General features: G+C 41.1%; 2 protein-coding genes across 3 annotated transcripts; both read right to left on the reverse strand.

Annotated features, from left to right (window-relative positions):
• Window positions 1–561: 561 nt before the first annotated feature.
• On the reverse strand, window positions 562–12,571 carry lyn (LYN proto-oncogene, Src family tyrosine kinase). Its single transcript, XM_040170406.2, has 13 exons — window positions 12,370–12,571; window positions 10,728–10,864; window positions 10,206–10,248; window positions 8,519–8,624; window positions 7,942–8,040; window positions 7,389–7,492; window positions 7,161–7,310; window positions 6,737–6,889; window positions 3,978–4,160; window positions 3,288–3,364; window positions 2,244–2,397; window positions 1,622–1,753; window positions 562–1,275 (listed from the first exon to the last, which is right to left on the reverse strand). Exons 2-13 carry the CDS (start codon window positions 10,857–10,859, stop codon window positions 1,073–1,075), a joined length of 1,536 nt encoding a protein of 511 aa, XP_040026340.1. The 5' UTR covers window positions 10,860–10,864; window positions 12,370–12,571; the 3' UTR covers window positions 562–1,072.
• Window positions 12,572–12,987: 416 nt separating this feature from the next.
• LOC120815605 (uncharacterized) lies at window positions 12,988–17,134 on the reverse strand. 2 transcript variants are annotated; one of them, XM_040170407.2, is made up of 3 exons: window positions 16,773–17,134; window positions 16,154–16,344; window positions 12,988–15,225 (listed from the first exon to the last, which is right to left on the reverse strand). In XM_040170407.2, the coding sequence occupies exons 2-3, from the start codon at window positions 16,314–16,316 to the stop codon at window positions 15,152–15,154; spliced, it is 237 nt and encodes a 78-aa protein (XP_040026341.1). In that variant the 5' UTR covers window positions 16,317–16,344; window positions 16,773–17,134; the 3' UTR covers window positions 12,988–15,151. The 2 variants fall into 2 exon arrangements, with proteins under 2 accessions (XP_040026341.1, XP_040026342.1); XM_040170408.2 differs by having other exon boundaries at window positions 16,559–17,069.
• Window positions 17,135–17,556: the final 422 nt, after the last annotated feature.

Here is a 17,556-nt window from a genome sequence, read left to right on the forward strand (position 1 = left end):
AGTTTGTAGCTAGCCTCAATGGCTAGCCTTCACTTACCTGCGGCCATGAAGCAGTTTGTGTAGTTTTCTCCGGTCAATGAGATTAACTGCTATGCAATGAGGTAAATTGAGACAAATTGATAACGTTTTTTCTTTATAAACCACTTGTAAACAGAATCAATCGGGAAGTAAGAGTGAGAACTATATCCACTATAAATATCCAACATAGAATATGCTTAATACACATTTTGTCAAAACAAAATGAATACATTCTCATTCCAAATTGAAAACAAGTAGATGGATCCAATGTTCAAAACATAGCACACAAGTAGGCTACTTAGTTCTTCTGTACATTTAGGGTTATGTCTGGTTTGAGCCTATTTTGTGAAACCATGTGCCACTTAAAAGTACAGATTACACTTCTGATTATACCTTAATTGAAATGATATGAAAACAGATTACAAAATAAACTGAACATAGGGAACTCAAAATTAATAACAATTAATGGCAAAAAATATTCTAAATATCCCGTCATTTATTTTTGATTGTAATGCTCTTACCAACATGGAAAAGTGGATTGGCTTGCTTTATGCAAATGTTTTATTTTATTGAAAAACCACATTGCTAAACAGGGCGGTACAAAATAAAATTATAAAGTGCACATTTCAGGTAAAGGGTTAGGGTTTTGTATGTACTTGGAACTGATACCGTTGATATGGGTTTGCGTTAAAGTCGTTAATAACGTGTTTAAGTGACAGCACTAATCTACTATAGCCCCCTTCAGTTTTCTGAATGGTTTCGTGATAACATTTACATTAAGTTGATACATGAGTAGGTGTATAAATATATACATATATATATATACATACATATATATACATACATACATACATATATATATATATACATATATATACATACATACATACATACATACATATAAATACATACATACATATACATATATATATATATATACATACATATATATACATACATACATACACATATATATATATATATATATATATATACATATATACATATACATACATATACATACATATACATATACGTGAATGTCTTTCCCTCTCTACGGTTGCTGCTGGTACTGTCCCTCTGTGGCCGTGTAGAAGTCGTCCAGGACGCTCTGCATGTAGTCGAACGTGGGCCGGTCCTCGGGTTTGTTCTTCCAACATAACATCACGATCGCGTACAGCTCGTTGGGACAGTTGCCGGGCTGAGGCATCCGGTAGCCGCGCTGCACCGAGGATATCACCTCTCCTTTGGTCATACCTAAGGGCGGTGCAGGCAGACGAGACACAAACACTGTCTGCAAACTGATGTGGTCATTGTCGACAGTAGAGAGCAGCAGAGCTTCGTAACTCTAAGAGCACAATGTCAAATTTTGCTTTGGTTCAGTTGCTTGGTATTCTAGCAAAGGTCCTCCTCCCCCTCCCTCCCAAAGCATGGTGGCCTATTCCTCGCGCAACAGCCCTCCTTAGCTACAGTCCGAGCAGACAAAACCCTCCATCCCCACTTTAAACCAATCGAACATTAGTACCACCTAATTTGAGAATGACTGCATTAGAGAATAGTTTACGGTGGTGCTGATTATGACACGAGACACATGGTCGTTCACCTGGGTACGGGATCTTTCCGTAGGTTATGATCTCAAAGAGCAGAACTCCAAAGGACCACATGTCGGACTTAATGGTGAAGGTGCCGTAGTTGATGGCCTCTGGAGCCGTCCACTTGATGGGAAATTTGGCTCCTGCGAGAAGACACGTCCACAGTTACACACACGGGCGTTGTGTCACCGCTAACACATTTATTCAAGGACATGAAAGATGCCATTTGAATAATCTGTATGGGAGAATTAAAATTTCACTACTGTGTTCAAATAGCGCTGCTCCTACACTTGTCAGATATATCTTGCACGTTGTTCAATACTTAACTATTGTGTGACCTAGGCTGGTGTCGGCTTCAAAGGTACTAGACCCAGTTTAACAGAAATGCTGGTTCGGGAAAACTGGCGTACATGATTTTAAGCTCAAAGAAGTGGAATAATTACACAAGTCTAGCTTATGAGACAAACACGTTACGGTAATCAGTAGATTCTGTTCTTTCCAGGCCTTTAAAGGACATTTTCATTTAAATGTGTCCCTGGTGTTCAATCATGAAGTCAGCTCGTATGTTATGGGGTAACAAACTATCTCTTACACAATACAACAATAGACACACACACACACACAACATCTTACCCTCTCTGGCAGAGTATTCGTCGTCCTCGATGACTCTTGCTAGTCCAAAATCAGCTATTTTACAGAGTAGACTCTCTGACACCAGGACATTAGCCGCTCTCAGGTCTCGGTGGATGTAATTCTTCCTCTCTATGAACGCCATGCCCTCCGCTATCTGCAACAGCACAAAGGCAAATATAGTGCACAAGAACGGCACTGTTTGAACTTTATCCAAAGTCATATTTGTTAAGAAAAAAAACCTTGAAGTAGCCTTGAAGCATAACACTGTGTATGTTTTCAATGTGTCTCCTGCTTCTCTGCACAAGTCTGATGCTGTCGACAGATCCAGACAGGTTTAACTCAAACGAGGTGAGGATCCATGTCTAACCAGTCCTGAAACACGTAGTTGATGGTCATTGCAAACATTTGTGATGGGCCATTTGCAAATCGGACTGACGAACTCGCCTTCCTGTGTAGTTGATGTCACTCTAAACAGAACATTTGTGGTTTTGAGTGTTCCTCAAAATAAAAAGTGAAAGACATTTCATGGATTTGGATTTGACTCTTATCATTTATATCGTATTGCGTTAACAAAACTGACTCGTTAAATAAGAACTTTTATTAAATTTGGATTACTTAACTAAAACCAAACGTCACCTTATAATCCACAAACCTCCAAATGAACTCTGTCCCAGGTCCACCTGTTAGCCGAGGTTAGTTTTTGTAGTATTCATTTGTTATTCAACCTTAAGTTACACTCATAATAATCAATTAGGGAGCAAGGGTCCCCTTTTTCAAGTGTACTGAGTTAAAGGGCTGAAAGAGGAAAAATGTTGTACGTTTTTTTTTGCAAGGCTGTGATTTTCTTGCAAAGAATTATATAATATAGAATTAATAAGAGTCAGTTGTTGGAAATAAATATTCATGACTTCTTCATCAGTGGTCTTATTTTTGTGGCTGTTTATGGTTCCTCCTTTCGGTTCAGCAATGGAAACAGTGACTTCACGTCTGTTTCACAACCAGGGCGGAGTGTGCGCCGCGTTCTGGGGTCAGTGCGCAAATAACCTGCGCTGAGAAATCGATGAGCTTCGGCAGCTGGAGTCTGCATCCTGCGTCGCTCTTCAGGAAGTCGAGTAGGCTCCCTGAAGACAAGGAGACACAATGTCAGCGTGCCGCATGTCAGTGTTCTGCATTTTGTGTAATGCATGCGGTGATTGCGATGGTGCCTGTATTCATGTTTTTGCCAAGGTTTTCCTCAACAAAAAACACAGAAAACAGTTCTGAAAGTGTTTTTGCTCACCTTGCAATTATCCAACGGAGGTCAAGTGCAATATTAAAGAACATTTTCTTTTACATGGGGACTTTTTGGGGTCATATGCTATTAATAAATAGAATATCAACATGGTAAAGAATGTATGGGCCTTGTGTTTAGTGTCCTTGCATGGCGGTATTAAGACTCTAAAAGGCTCAGAAACCCATATTTTGATACCAACACCATCAAAACAGATAACCTATTCACAACCCAGGCAAATACTGGCAGCCGTCTTGGAAAATGGCAGCCATATTGTTTTCACATTGTCGATAACGGGCTTTTTCGAAAATACAGTTCAAGAGAATTTCTACTAAATTTGATGTTTGTATCACAAAGTGAAAGGTCGGAGTGCTTTTTCTGTATCAACATTGTACTCTAATTGTACTGCTGCTCTCATTGGAAGGTCAAAAATACATGTGTTAAAAATAAGAAAGCTTGTTTACCATTTGCCATGTATTCCGTGATGATGTAGATGGGTGGTGTCTTGGTGACTACGGCGTAGAGCCGCACCAGCCTGTCGTGCTGCAGCGTCTTCATGACGTTGGCTTCCTCCATGAAGGCCTCGGCCGTCATAGTGCCAGGCTTCAGGGTCTTCACCGCCACTATGGTTGTGTTGTTGTAGTAGGCTGATATGGCAGAGATCAAAGGATGAAGGTGTGACATTTTTATTTTGTGGACTTCGCAAGAGGCAGCCGTTCAGAGGCAGCCACAGGATTTCATTATGCAACCCAATATAACCTGCTTCACACATTTCAAAGTTCCAGTAAAACAAAAACAAGGGTTCTCAGGTTTTAACAACACTTATGACGAGTGAATGACCATATATTACAAATAGATAAATGCATACATCATGTAAAACTAGGAGTATACTCTGAAACAATGGCTAAAGGTACCTATAGCTTGTAATATAGAGTAAACGAAGGGTTAATGGAATGAACAGCTCCAGTGCGTTATCAAGCGAGGATTGGTAAAACTTGATAAATAAACTCAACATAAAAGCTCTTCTGTGCCACTTTAAAAACAGGTTGTTCCTGCAATTTGTTCCATTCGTTCCGTTTTAAAGCCGCAAAGACCAACACAGGTGTTTTAAATTTCACTTCTCATACAGCAGCTCGGCCAAATTAGAGGTCAAAGTTCCCACTGCCGTTTGACCAAATAACGCGTCTCACAATGCACACGTGCATAGCAAAACAAGACAGTAGTTTAAGCTGTTCATACCCGCCAGTGGTTTCACAGAACTTTTTAACCTGGGCGTGAATCCAAAGCATCCAAATACGTTACTTCATGGCAACGAATCTGCATACGTTCAATAGATAAACTTTTTTTTTTGTCATTCTGAAATTTTTGAATGGATTCAGTATCCTTAGTTTATTAACAAATAAAGAAGGAACTTGATTCTAGAAAACCCAACTTTTCCAACACTATGTTGTTACCCATTTGTGTCAAAGAATTGCAAACTCAATATTATATAAAAGATAAATAGCTTTAAAGGTTCACAGGAAGTATCAGAGCACATCGAGTTTTGTGAAAAAAAGGGTGATGCAAATCACTTCAGTGACGTTCGGCATGGATAATACAACTGAGATAAACTGGCAACAATGGTCCTCCCACAACAGTCATGACTACATGCATGGAAAGATTTGAGCACTTTTTCAGTTCTTCCTGTAATATTTGACACAACTAATAGGAGGAACTGAGGAGGTCATTTTTGTTTTAATAAGGGGGAAATGGAACTTCCAGATACTGTTCTGCTCTGAATTCACAGAAGTGAGACAAAGGAGTTAGAATCCTCACCCCCCACCCCAAGCCCTTCCCCCATTGTTCACTCAACCAAAGCCATGGCTCCATTTGCAGGATATTTAAAGCTTTTACTATAAACGGGCCTACCATTTGTTTAGGTGTCTGCATTGTGAGGATTTTCAGCTTCAAGCCCAATATACAACATTACAGATATTCAGAGCATCCTCTATGCGTCTCCCACTCCGCACTGTTCTCAAACTCCTGATCGCTACAGCTCATGTAGCACGGTTCTGTCTCTCTGCACTTTTGCTGATGTTGGTGTTTAGGATATTTATGTTTATCAATGGTTTAAGTGTAAAATCTGAAAAGAATGATGAGCTCAGCACATCTGCAGGCCAAGAGAGCAGTCGTGCCTTTCCAATATGAAGGCGTCAGCCATCAAAGTGTGCACTGGTGCCCCTTAGACGCATGCTTCTGCGTAACGCACTCGTTTCAATACATGGTTCAAAAAGGGTTGTGTGTGTTGCAGAGCAATTCACCGCCAGAACAATAGGTGGAGTAACGTGTTTTGTTGAAGACGACCTAGAGAGTAACGTCTTTGTGTGTCGAAGTTGTTGGTTTGTTTATTTATTTATCAGAGACTTTTTTGCCCAGTGCATCGCCACTGTTGCTTTTCATCGCCTTTTTTTCGCAGATATATTTGTCCTGTATTTTCCTTCACAACTTTTTTCCCCTCAACCGGCAAACCGACGTTTACGGAGATCTCCTTCCATGAATCAGAGGCCATCCGCACGTCCTTATAGTCCACCAATGACGGCTTGTAGAAGTGGTCATATTTACGCATTTCTTCCGACAAAAGCTCTTCGATCTGATTCATTCTCTTGTAAAAAAATCTTTGTTTTAATAATGGCGGTATTGTGCTATGGAACCGTAAATGTGAGACTCCGTAAAGGATGCAGTTAGCAGACCAATCGCAGCCTTGCGTAGCTTTTGATGCTAGTCTAGAAAAATGGGTCGACGCACGCGAGCACGCAAGAATGCAAGAAGCGGTGAAAAGGTACGCAGAGGACACGCAAAGAGACTCCTGCATCTGCGTGTCCCTGCGTTTCTCTGAAAACACAAAAGCATAAACTCGGCTTAAGAAAACGCTGGACCTTTCTTGCAGCTTCATAACATCACAATTTTACATGACGTGTAGTTCTTATTGTGGTTTGAATGTTAGTTACTGATGTCCAGGTGGCCTCAGTGTGTGAATGGCTGTGAATGGATGAATGATGATATGAAGTGTTAAAGCGCTTTGCGTGGTTGGGAGACCAATCGCTATAAGTACAGACCATTTACCATTTACAAGCCTCTCACAACAAGGTAAGTGCACGAAAGAAGGGCCTATTTTTGAGCTCATTGCGGCCAAATGTGCCACAGGGTTACACTGGGGAGTACTAATGCTATTTTTTTTACTCACCCATCCAGACATCTCCGAACTGACCAGCTCCGAGTTTCCTCACCATCTTAATAGAATTTTTAGAAATCTCCCACGCATCTTTATCCCATGGCTTCTGAGCTTGGGGTTTCACACATGCACGATCCAGTTTACGACACAGGCCATCGGCTTTGTCTGGAACACACACGCACACACACATACACACACACACACACACACACACACACACACACACACACACACACACACACACACACACACACACACACACACACACACACACACACATACAGTCACTGAGGTCTGAGCCATTCATGTGTTGACTGTTCAGTTTTAAGAATAAAATATCTAAGTCTTTAGGCAACTAACCAACCCCATTAGAGCGGTTGCATGACAGCTTTGGAATAAGTGATATTAATGGGCTCCACTCCGGAGCGGTACCCACGGTGGTAGTGTTTGATCATGGCGGCGATGCTGGGAAAAGAGATTTTAGGGGAGATGTAATAGCCACCATCATCCATCGTCCGGATCTTATAGTGTTTGACCGAATCGGTCCCCTCGGCACCCACGTCTCTGACGGACAACGAGTAACTTCCTGCACAAAAAGTAAGTGGGAGAGAGTGATTGGACGGAGAGCGGGGAATGTATCCTCGGGCTGTGGTGATTTCCATACCTTTTGATGTTTCACTTTCCCTGATAAGGTAGGAGCCTGGTTTGTTGGCAGGCGCCAACAGCTGCCTCTCTGCATCCTTTCTAGTTATGTCCTTGAAAAACCACCTGCAATGAGTGTGGGAATGTACTGAATACACAAAACAAACACTCTTGGGTGGCGGCAGGGAGAAAGGGAAGGAGTCAAACGCAGACCAGGCCAACAGATGAGAAATGCAAATGATTTAATCAGAGAATAACTTACAAAATAGAAAGTCCAAAACAACAAAGGACCAGAGGAAGAATAAATAGGGACTGACAAATGAGGAAATGTGAAGTTTTGTGACCAACAGATAGGTCGGGACAGACAACACGAAGGCAGGAAGCACAAAATAAGCAAAGACGTTAAACCAAACACAAGACGCATGAAGAATTTCGGAATCAAACAAACTCAACAAAATGCAATTTGCATTGCAATGACAATTGTCAGCAAGAAAGAAGAGGTTTGCTGAATCCATCACCCTTTTGTTACAAATGTTCATTGAGAGCAAAAGCACGTATGTCATTTATATACTCACTCTTCTGTTTCCATGGAGTCAGCTTGGGCGACATAATTGCCTGGGATGAATCCTTCTTTGTTTGTCGTCAGCGACTTTGCTTTTGACCACTCCCCATGTCTGCAGGAGACACACATCTATTTCAGCAAACAGATACTGTTTTTCTTTGATTGTCAGCGAGTGCGTTCTTGGGATAGGACAGGGAAAGGGGCATGCCGGCCACTCCAATCACAATTTCCCCATCAAATTTGGTTTTTGATATTAGGGTAAATATACACAGGGGAGGTGTGAAATGACAGCAGCAGACCAATACAGCAATAAATAATATCACTGGACCCACTATGTAATGTAATTGCTGTACATCCCGTACCGTTATTTTTGGTAGCCTGTAGCCGTTATTTTTGGTCAGTGACAGTAACAAAATGATGTGTGTCTCTGTTGGTGTTCAATTTAAAGTTAATATTCAAGTCTTTGACACTATGATGGAGTGAGTGTGTGTGTGTGTGTGTGTGTATACTGGTTCTCGCCCTCTTTACAGCACAGTATGACTAACATTTCTAGAAGTTGAATTGGTCACTAATTGACGTCAGACACTCACTCCTCTAAGATTTTCATCTTTTCTCCTTTCTTGAATCCTAAGTCGTCGTCATGCAGAGCTTCATATGGGTAAAGGCTGATCACAATTTTACCGACCCCACTTTGCTCTAGGATAGGAAACAGAAAAAGGTATTACGCTCGTCAATCACAGCACGACAAAACAAATAGGCCCGCTGTTATTTAAAAATTGCAATTCAGGTATAATCAATGACGAGGACTTACATCAGAAAACTGTTAAAAAGATGATCAACAAACCCACAAATAAGGTATTAGACCACCTAGTGTAACTAGCATGCTGAATACTTGTGTATATTAAATTTTCTATATTACAAGTAATTAATTTAGGGGTTTGTCTACATTTGCAAGTAGACTGTTTTGCAGTAACAAGTGGCCTCTGGTAGGTCGCCAGATTTGATCATTAAATAACTATTTTTAGATTACATTGACTCCTTACTACTGTTACTGCTACGTATTTGGTTTTGTTCAAAATCTCTCATTTTGCTCAGGTACTCTTTTTCATTCATTTGAATTGGTTGCAGAGTATAAACAAAAGCCACTAGAAATGAAACATCACAATATACTGTGTGAGAATGGACAGAGGAAAATAGATAAATCATTAGCTGCAGCATGGTAAAGTGTCAGGGCTTAGTGGTTGGAGGTTAGTATCTCCCTGATTGCCTCTCCAAATATATATATATATATATATATATATATATATATATATATATATATATATATATATATATATATATATATATAAAATATATTTTGTATTTTTACATTTTTTAATAGATGAAATGTCACACCTGTATGTCAAGTTGCGTTTTTGTCCTGTCTCCAGTTGTTTTTTGACTTCCTGTTTTATTTTGGAAACTAACTCCCTCTCGTTTCAGGTCCCTTGCCCTTCCTCATGTGTCACCAGTCTGATTGTCTCCCCTGATTCCTGATTGTGTCCACCTGTTCCCACAACTCCCTCATGGGTACTTATAGTCTGCGTCGCCCCTTGTCCTGTGCCAGTGTGTCTTGTTGTTTTGCCCTGCACACCAGCCCTCACGTCACGAGTCAAGTCAAGTCCGATAACGTTTGTCACGTCCTTTTGATCCCTGTTACATTTCCTCGTTTAAGAGAGATTTTGAGTTTTTGCCTTTTGAATTTTGATCTCAACCTTTTTTCCTCATTAAGAGAGATTTTGAGTTTTTTCCTTTTGAACTTTGATCGCGACCTTCGTTTCCTCGTTAAGAGAGATTTTCAGTTTTTTCTTGTTATTAATAAAAAGCAATATCAGCTGAACCCTCTGCGTCCGAGTCCTCCTCCTTCCTGCCTGATATGAAAATAACCTGTGTGGCACGGAGGAGTAGTTGCTGTGATGATTTTTCTCATCAAGCTACTTGTTTTTAAAACACATTGACGCTTAAAAATTCACAAGAGGTATCTATAGAACCTATTTTATATTGCTTAATCACTTGCAGTAGCATCACATATCCTCATAAGAGTCTAGCACAGCTCTTTTTGTGTGTCGTATTGTAAGTCGACAGAGTGACTCTGAATCCTTATAGTCTCTTAGAAACAAGGATGTGCTGCTTTCTTTTACTTTCAAATGTGAAAGCAATCCAACAACTGGATTTTATACCAACACTTTTGCAACAGAATGTAAAAATAAAACATGCATAAGAAGAAAGGTGTCATACCTTCCCTCTTTTGGAACCGCTGACCAGGTAGCAGGAAGTTATCCTGAAAGGCAGTTTAGCTGATCAGAAACGGTGTGAAAATTGTGTTCATAGAGACATCAGCTGCTTCTAACTCAATGTTATTGTACTATATCTATCTATAGATGTACATCTATCCATTCACCCTTCAATCTGTCTGTCTGTCTGTTTGTCTGTATTTCAACTGACACAATTATCACTTCTCGACTGTGGTCTTTCCAAAAGCACCCATTTCCCTGTACTTGATGTAATATTGTGAGACAGGGAAGTTCATTAGGAAATATCTGAGTCACTTTTTCTACAAATCATTCAGAAAGGGTGCATCCGATACACCCTATACACACATTAGTGGAATTTCTCATTTACCGGGGCACAGTAAAAAAAAAGATTTGATTTGACTTTTCCCTTTGGGGCTAAAACGAGTACTGCGACACTTTGCTCAAGTGCATCTCAGAGAACACAGATCACAACCTCTGATTGGTTTGGTTCTGTCTGGTTACTTACTACGTTGCTTGTTCTATTGGAGGTGGGGTCTTTGACAAAGTCCATGCGGTCGGTATGTACAGTCTGCTCGCCGGTCTTCCCCTCCACACCCCCGCTCAGACCGTCTGTCAGCCTGGACTTCATGCAGCCCATACTCCCTTGCAGAGGGAAGTGAGAAAAATCAAGCATGTGCTGGAGTGTCACGTGTTCACCATATGTAGCGCTGTAACACTCTACATGTTTCCCACACCTGTGACGTTAGGAGTTTGACAATTGATTTTGCAGTTAATGGTGCTGGCAACTCAGAAATGAAACTAGGCTGTAGGTCACATGTCAGGTTAATCACCAATGAAAAGCAAAAACCAAGCATTGTATACACACATGCCATTGCAATCAAGATAAGACATTTTTGCTTTTTGGCCTTGACGGCAGCTAAAATAAACTTTGATAGCATACATTTTTATTTTGTTCTCGGGCAAATTAAGTTTGGAATGCGGGTTTGAGTCTCAGTATGACTGGGATTTGTCCACATTTATGACTTTTCCTAATGCTAAATATGGCTGTTAGTTAGGTCACTATCTAATAATTGCAAAAAAGAATAAACGCATCATACAAATATAACTGGAGGTGGTTTAGTTTGTCCACACAACCTTCACAGATTTTCCCACGTTTGGCCGTTGGGCAACATGGCTTCTTTGAAGCTTGTAATGCAGCGTCTTTGTTACCATGAACTCCATCTTGGTTAGTGTTAGCATGCTTTGTTTAAATTATTGCAAATTATTAGCTCTAAACACAAAGAACTCCTGGAGGAACTGTCATTAGATTGACAAGTTTTTGATCACATTGGACATTGGACCGGCCTTGACATTGGAAAGATGTAAACTCAGGACATTGTAAATTAACTTAATTGTAAATAAACACCAGAATCTGGGCTGAATCTATTGACTGAATGTATAGGCAGATGTCTTTGAATCTGATACCCATCCTTGTGAATCAAACATGTGTGCAGTTATGTCATTACTGGTCACACAGTTCATTGGTTCAGTGCTTTTGTTATATTTCTAACTTGACAGTCAGCTAACAGCCGGAAACCATCAGGCGCTGAACAAATTCAAGCCAACACACACACATTAACTGTGGTCTGCTATGACCAACATACAATCTTTCTACTTTAGCATTGGAGTGAGCCCAAAGTCTGGCGTGGTGAAGAAATGAAAGCGGCAGCTGTCATGCTCTACGGAATCTGGCGCAACCACACTTGGCAAATGTGATGCTGCCACATGAGACCTACATAAAAATCCCTTAAACCAGCTGTATTTACTAAATATACAACTTACAGAAAATGATTTCAATCCATCCATGAAAATCCTGAAAAAGCATGAACTAAATTCCATAAGAAACATCATAGACATTCAAAGAAAAACCCAACAAACCATTTTCATTTTTTTTCGGGATTTAAAGTAACTATCATGAAAATCACAGTTAATCCAGAAGTTCTAAGTCAAGTCAAGTCACTCATCATTTATTGTTTCTTCTCAAATGAATTACAAATATGTATACTGATTTTGTGTGAGTGTGTGTGTGCGAGCTGGCCATGATGATATCACACAATGACCTGGTGAACATCTCTGACAATTCACACCTCACAAGCATTTGTCCGTACCTCAGTTTGTGTGAGTTCCCGCTGAAGGAAACTGTTCATCCACTGCCAAGAAGTTTTTTTCCTCTTTCCTCTTCTTCAGAGAATTCTTCTCTATGTTTTTATCATCAGATTGACGTTGACGGTATCTGATTCGACCAAGTGGCTCAGTTGGTCGACAAGAACTGTTGTGCTGATCTACCAGAATGAGGAACTGGCCGCGTATTTTTTTTTCTTGCTGAAACTTCCTGGTACTATTGTTGAAGGATTTTTTGCATAATCAGCAACACACACATGGGGACCCTAAATGGGGAACAGGAGGCACAGGGTCTTTTATATTTTTATATAATATGTTATATTTCTTTCCAAGTTTTGTTGATGTTGAAGTAAATAAGTGGTTTTGCGTTACGAAAAACAAACAGAATCCCTTGAGGATTTTACATGTATTTAAATATTCATGAAATACTTAATTTTAAGTCTGTTCATAAATCTCATGGAAACATAGTATATGCTTATTATTTACCATAATTTGAGTGCCATACACTCGTTTGTGTGTTGGGTTCTATAAATTTGCCCACAGTGCCGCCTGTTGGCCAAACTGCAGAAGTACAACATGTCAAGAAAAGTCTAATTTCACTGATATCGGTTCATTATTTTTATTTAGACACAGAGTAGAAAACATGGTAATAGACAGAGAAAACTACACATGTAGCAGAATCATGCATGTGTGTTTCTGCATGCTGAAAAGGTGACTGTGGGTGAGTGGGGAGCACGGTGGTCCTTCAATCAGAGGCTTGGCGGTTCGACTCCAGGCCTGGTGAACCTGCGTGTCGATGTGTCCTTGGGCAAGACACTTAACCCAACATGGCTCCTGTAGCTGTGACTACAGTGTGTGTGAATGTGAGTTACTGACTGGTGGCTCTGTGTAGATGTAATCAGTGTATGAATGGGTGTAAATGGGTGAATGATGTCATGAAGTGTTAAAAGCGCTTTAGTGGTTGGTAGACTAGAAAAGCACTATACAGTCCATTTACCATTGATTATGAACGGTTGAGTGTATGCATTGTTTTTGAAGCGGTGTGAGTCACTATATGTTCACATGGCAGTTTACAACTGGAAAGACCTGAACTAGTGATGAAAAAATTGATGTTTTCCCAATTACCATTTGCATTGAGCTGCAGTATCACAGAATGATTTCAGTTGGTACAATTGTTAAGAAAACACAGTTTAGATGTATGCGTGACGGTCTTGACAGATTATAGGATTAATCCATTTCTACACAGAGAAGCAGAAATGTGGTTGAGAAAATCCTTCACACAAACATAACCGGAAGCTCTACTGAGTATTGCATATCTACATGTAAGGAAAACTTAGACATTTGGGGAAATTATTTCCTTTCATGCCATAAGTGAGATGAGAAGAATGATACCACTCTCATGTCTGTGGGTTGAAAATATTTTGCTGGAGCAAGTTGCTGTTGTAGTTTAGCAAGCGTACTAGCTTGATTAGCATAGGCTATATTGTTTTTTTAAAAGAAGAAAAACAACGCTGTTGAATGAACACAAACAGAGAAAGGAAGAATACACTCTGCTTATAACAATTTAAAGGGGTTTGATGCCACACCTATACGGTTTAGCTTATCTTAGCATAAAGTCTGGAAATATGAGGAACAGTTGGCCTGGTTCAGTTTGAAGGCAACAAAATACATCCAGCAGCACCTCTGAAGCTCACTATTTAAAGCTCACGTTAACCAGTACAAAAAGCTGTAGTGTGAAAACCACTGAGTGTATGAAACTCTTTTTCTATGGATTATAGAAAGAGGACATAAGATGTTTATTAGTGAGCTTTAGAAGGGGGGGTAGGAGAATTCTGTTACTTATCGGCCAGAGCCGGGCTAGCTGTTTACCCGAGCTAAGGTGACCATGCTAATGGCACGTTGTTAAGCGTACAGACATGAGATTGGTATTGGTCCCCTCCTTAAGGTGGCTCCACAAAATGCCAGTAGGCATTATTAGAAAAGTTTTATTAAAAACAGGTATCAACATTTGAAAAGACTAGTGCACCATCATCATCTTTCAATGTGTCACTGAGCCATTGATAAACACCATCCATACTGTGCGCAGTGTAAATGTGTTATTATGTATTGTCGGCCAACAGAAGACAAAAAAAAAAGTCTGCTGCTTTCAACAGTACTAGATATTTTTCCCCCAGCGGTCATGACAGTAATAGCAAACACACATATTAGGAGACAAAATGTGCCCAGTGTTTTTTGTTGTCTGTGTTTTCCAGCTTCACTACAGCCAAGGAGCACAATTCACTCTACAGTGTCAACTTAAAGGAAGCACAAGCCATTAACCGGTAATCCCTACCAGCTACACTACGAACATGCTACTCCTACTGTGACCCATTGGCTCAGCACGTCTCAGTGGTCTCACAAATTGCTGGCACTACAATATTCACATATGGGGGCTGTTTGTGTCTTCGTTTTCAGTCCCATCATCCCGCCGGTGTGTTTAGGAACTAAGACTGAAAGTAAAATCCACTGCACGTGAGCTGCATGTTTGTATTCTTTTGTGTTCTCCCACTCTTAACCCCCCCCGCCTACAGTCTATGTATTAGTGCACAGCAGAGCCACAGGGGGCAGGGGAGCACTGAGTGATCACAACACCTCTACAGTGGACTAGGGGGGAAGATGAGTCGGGGGGTCAGCGCCCTGCTTGAGGGCACATCAGCAGCAGTGGTGCTACACTGCTAGGCCTGAATCCGTCCCGCAGCTCTCTGTCCACTGGCAGGAGTGTGTGGCTGGTTAGCTGTTCCTCTGCCCCATCTCCCTATGGGACGAGGAGGAAGCGCCCTGGCCGTCCTCGGTGTCGTCTCCATCTAACGAGGACAGGGAGGACAATTTACAGGGTATTAATATAATATAGAGGACTATTTGTGTTTTGTCCCTTGGGCCCAATCATTCTTAGCTTTTTTTGCCAAACTACCGGTGTCTGTTTTAGGGACAGCATTGTCTGACTGGTCCACACTGCAAGATATCTATAGAGATATTGGATATTCAAGGTCCTCAGAGGATAAAATAATAATTATAATGATCCCCTGACGGCACGGTGGTGTGGTGGTTAGCACTGTCACCTCACAGCAAGAAGGTCCTGGGTTCAACTCCGCCCAGTGGCCTTTCTGTGTGGAGTCTGCATGTTCTCCCCGTGTCTGCCCCTGTGTCTGCGTGGCTTCCTCCCACAGTCCAAAAACATGCTCTGGGGATCAGGTTAATTGGGGACTCTAAATTGCCCGTAGATGTGTGAATGGTTGTATGTCTCTGTGTTAGCCGGTGACCAATCCAGGGTGAACCCTGTCTCTTGCCTGAAGTTGGCTGGGATGGACTCCAGTGACCCTGTGTGCAGGATAAGCAGTTTGACAATGGACGGATGATCCCCTGCCTTTTTAATCTATCGACATCACATTTTAGTTACATCATATTCAGACAATGTTTATGACCATTCTCCATACAAATGTGTGTCTGTATTTAAATCAGTAGCCCGATGACATAACATAACCCAACTTCTAACATCAACTCAGTTAACTCTTCATACCACAGCTGTGTAAAAGTCGTACAGAGGGTAACTGGCTTTCCCAATCAAACATTTGCTGACCCCAAAAAGTAAGTAGTGCTGTTTGCAGGGATGTTATATACCAAATAGTGTCTCTATTGCAATCAGTAGGCCGATGACATTACATACAGTTACCCAGCTTTTTTTTCATGCAGGTTAACTCAGTCCAGGATGCTCAATTCAATGCAGCAGTTTACCTCCTCCTCCTGCGTTGATGTGCAGCTGGGACAAAGACAGGGTGAGGGGCAGTCCTCGTCCATCTGAGTCGGAGGGACTCTGCAGGATGTCATGCATGGCGTTCCTGCGTCCCGTCCTGCCGGAGGCGATGAAGTCTGCATACGTGGCCTCAACATCAGACATCGCTCGTGCATCGTTCACACAGCAGCACCTACAAGAGCAGCCGTGGGATCAGATCCATCTGTCACAGTGTGCAAATCCTTTAAATTCTCAAGGTGTGTGTATGGCGCTGAAGTTGAGCAAAGGTGCCTCACAGACGCTATAATATTACATGTCACATGCAAATATTAGTACTACCACTCGATTAATACAACATAAGAAGGTAGTTATAGCATCAGATGATTTTTCTATTATTTTTAACTCACTATCAGGCTGCAAGCACTGAATCCCCCTCACGTCCTAACGTTTAATCATTTCCGCAGCTTTCTTGAGGAGGCTAAGCATCTCATGCTAACCAGGCAGCCCGTCAGGAGCGAGGCCCGCAAGTCAAGAATGGGGTGTGGGGTGTTAAGTTACGTTAAATTACGTTCATTTAACGTCTCCTGGCGTGATCGAATTAAGTCGTAAGATTTGTCCTACCTTCACTTGATCGCTCTACCGGGACAGTAACCACAAGCCTACATTTCTAGGGAGTGACTTGACGCTCAAAGCAGCGCGATGGGCCCGACATCCCATCGAACCATCCAACAAAATACGCTAATCTAAGCTAAAAAAAAGAGGACCAGAAGCAGGCCCACGTGCTGTAGGCAACACTCCGACGACTTTGACCGAGACGAGTCAATGCGTGGAAATCATTTCACAATATGTATCAGTAGAACGCTTTAAGGAGTCCTCGGTCCATTCTCCATTGCAGTCGCATCTTCCTCCTTCGCGACCAATCAGCAGCCGCGAAACCGCATATGAGTGCTGATTGGACAGAGGACACAAAAGGATGAGAGGGCGCTCGTGCTTAGTAGCGCCTGTAACAAAGGCACATGATGCATTCGCTGTCAACTCGTTAATTTGCTCAAAATGCGAAACAAATCCTTTTGTTTCTGTTTTATATATGATGCAGTTTGGATGTTGAAATCTAAAAATGGAGAATGAAATGTAATTCAATCAAATAACAATTATTTTGTAAAATTAACCGTAAGAAAATACAAAAATGAGACCAAGTTAAAACCAATAAAAGATGAATAATACATTAATTGGAGTGCAATAATGGGCTAGATATGTTTAAAATACTCCGCATTTTAGGCCTTCTGAAATAGTAAGGCATATATTTCCCTAAGCACTTAAAGGTGACAAAAAACTAGATAATCTAAGTTTACAATCGAATAACCTTGCATGCTTATCTTTATTCTTATCGCAGCTACTGAATTTA

Source organism: Gasterosteus aculeatus, chromosome 3 (assembly GCF_964276395.1).
Source record: "Gasterosteus aculeatus chromosome 3, fGasAcu3.hap1.1, whole genome shotgun sequence".
NCBI classification, from domain to species: Eukaryota; Metazoa; Chordata; class Actinopteri; order Perciformes; family Gasterosteidae; genus Gasterosteus; species Gasterosteus aculeatus.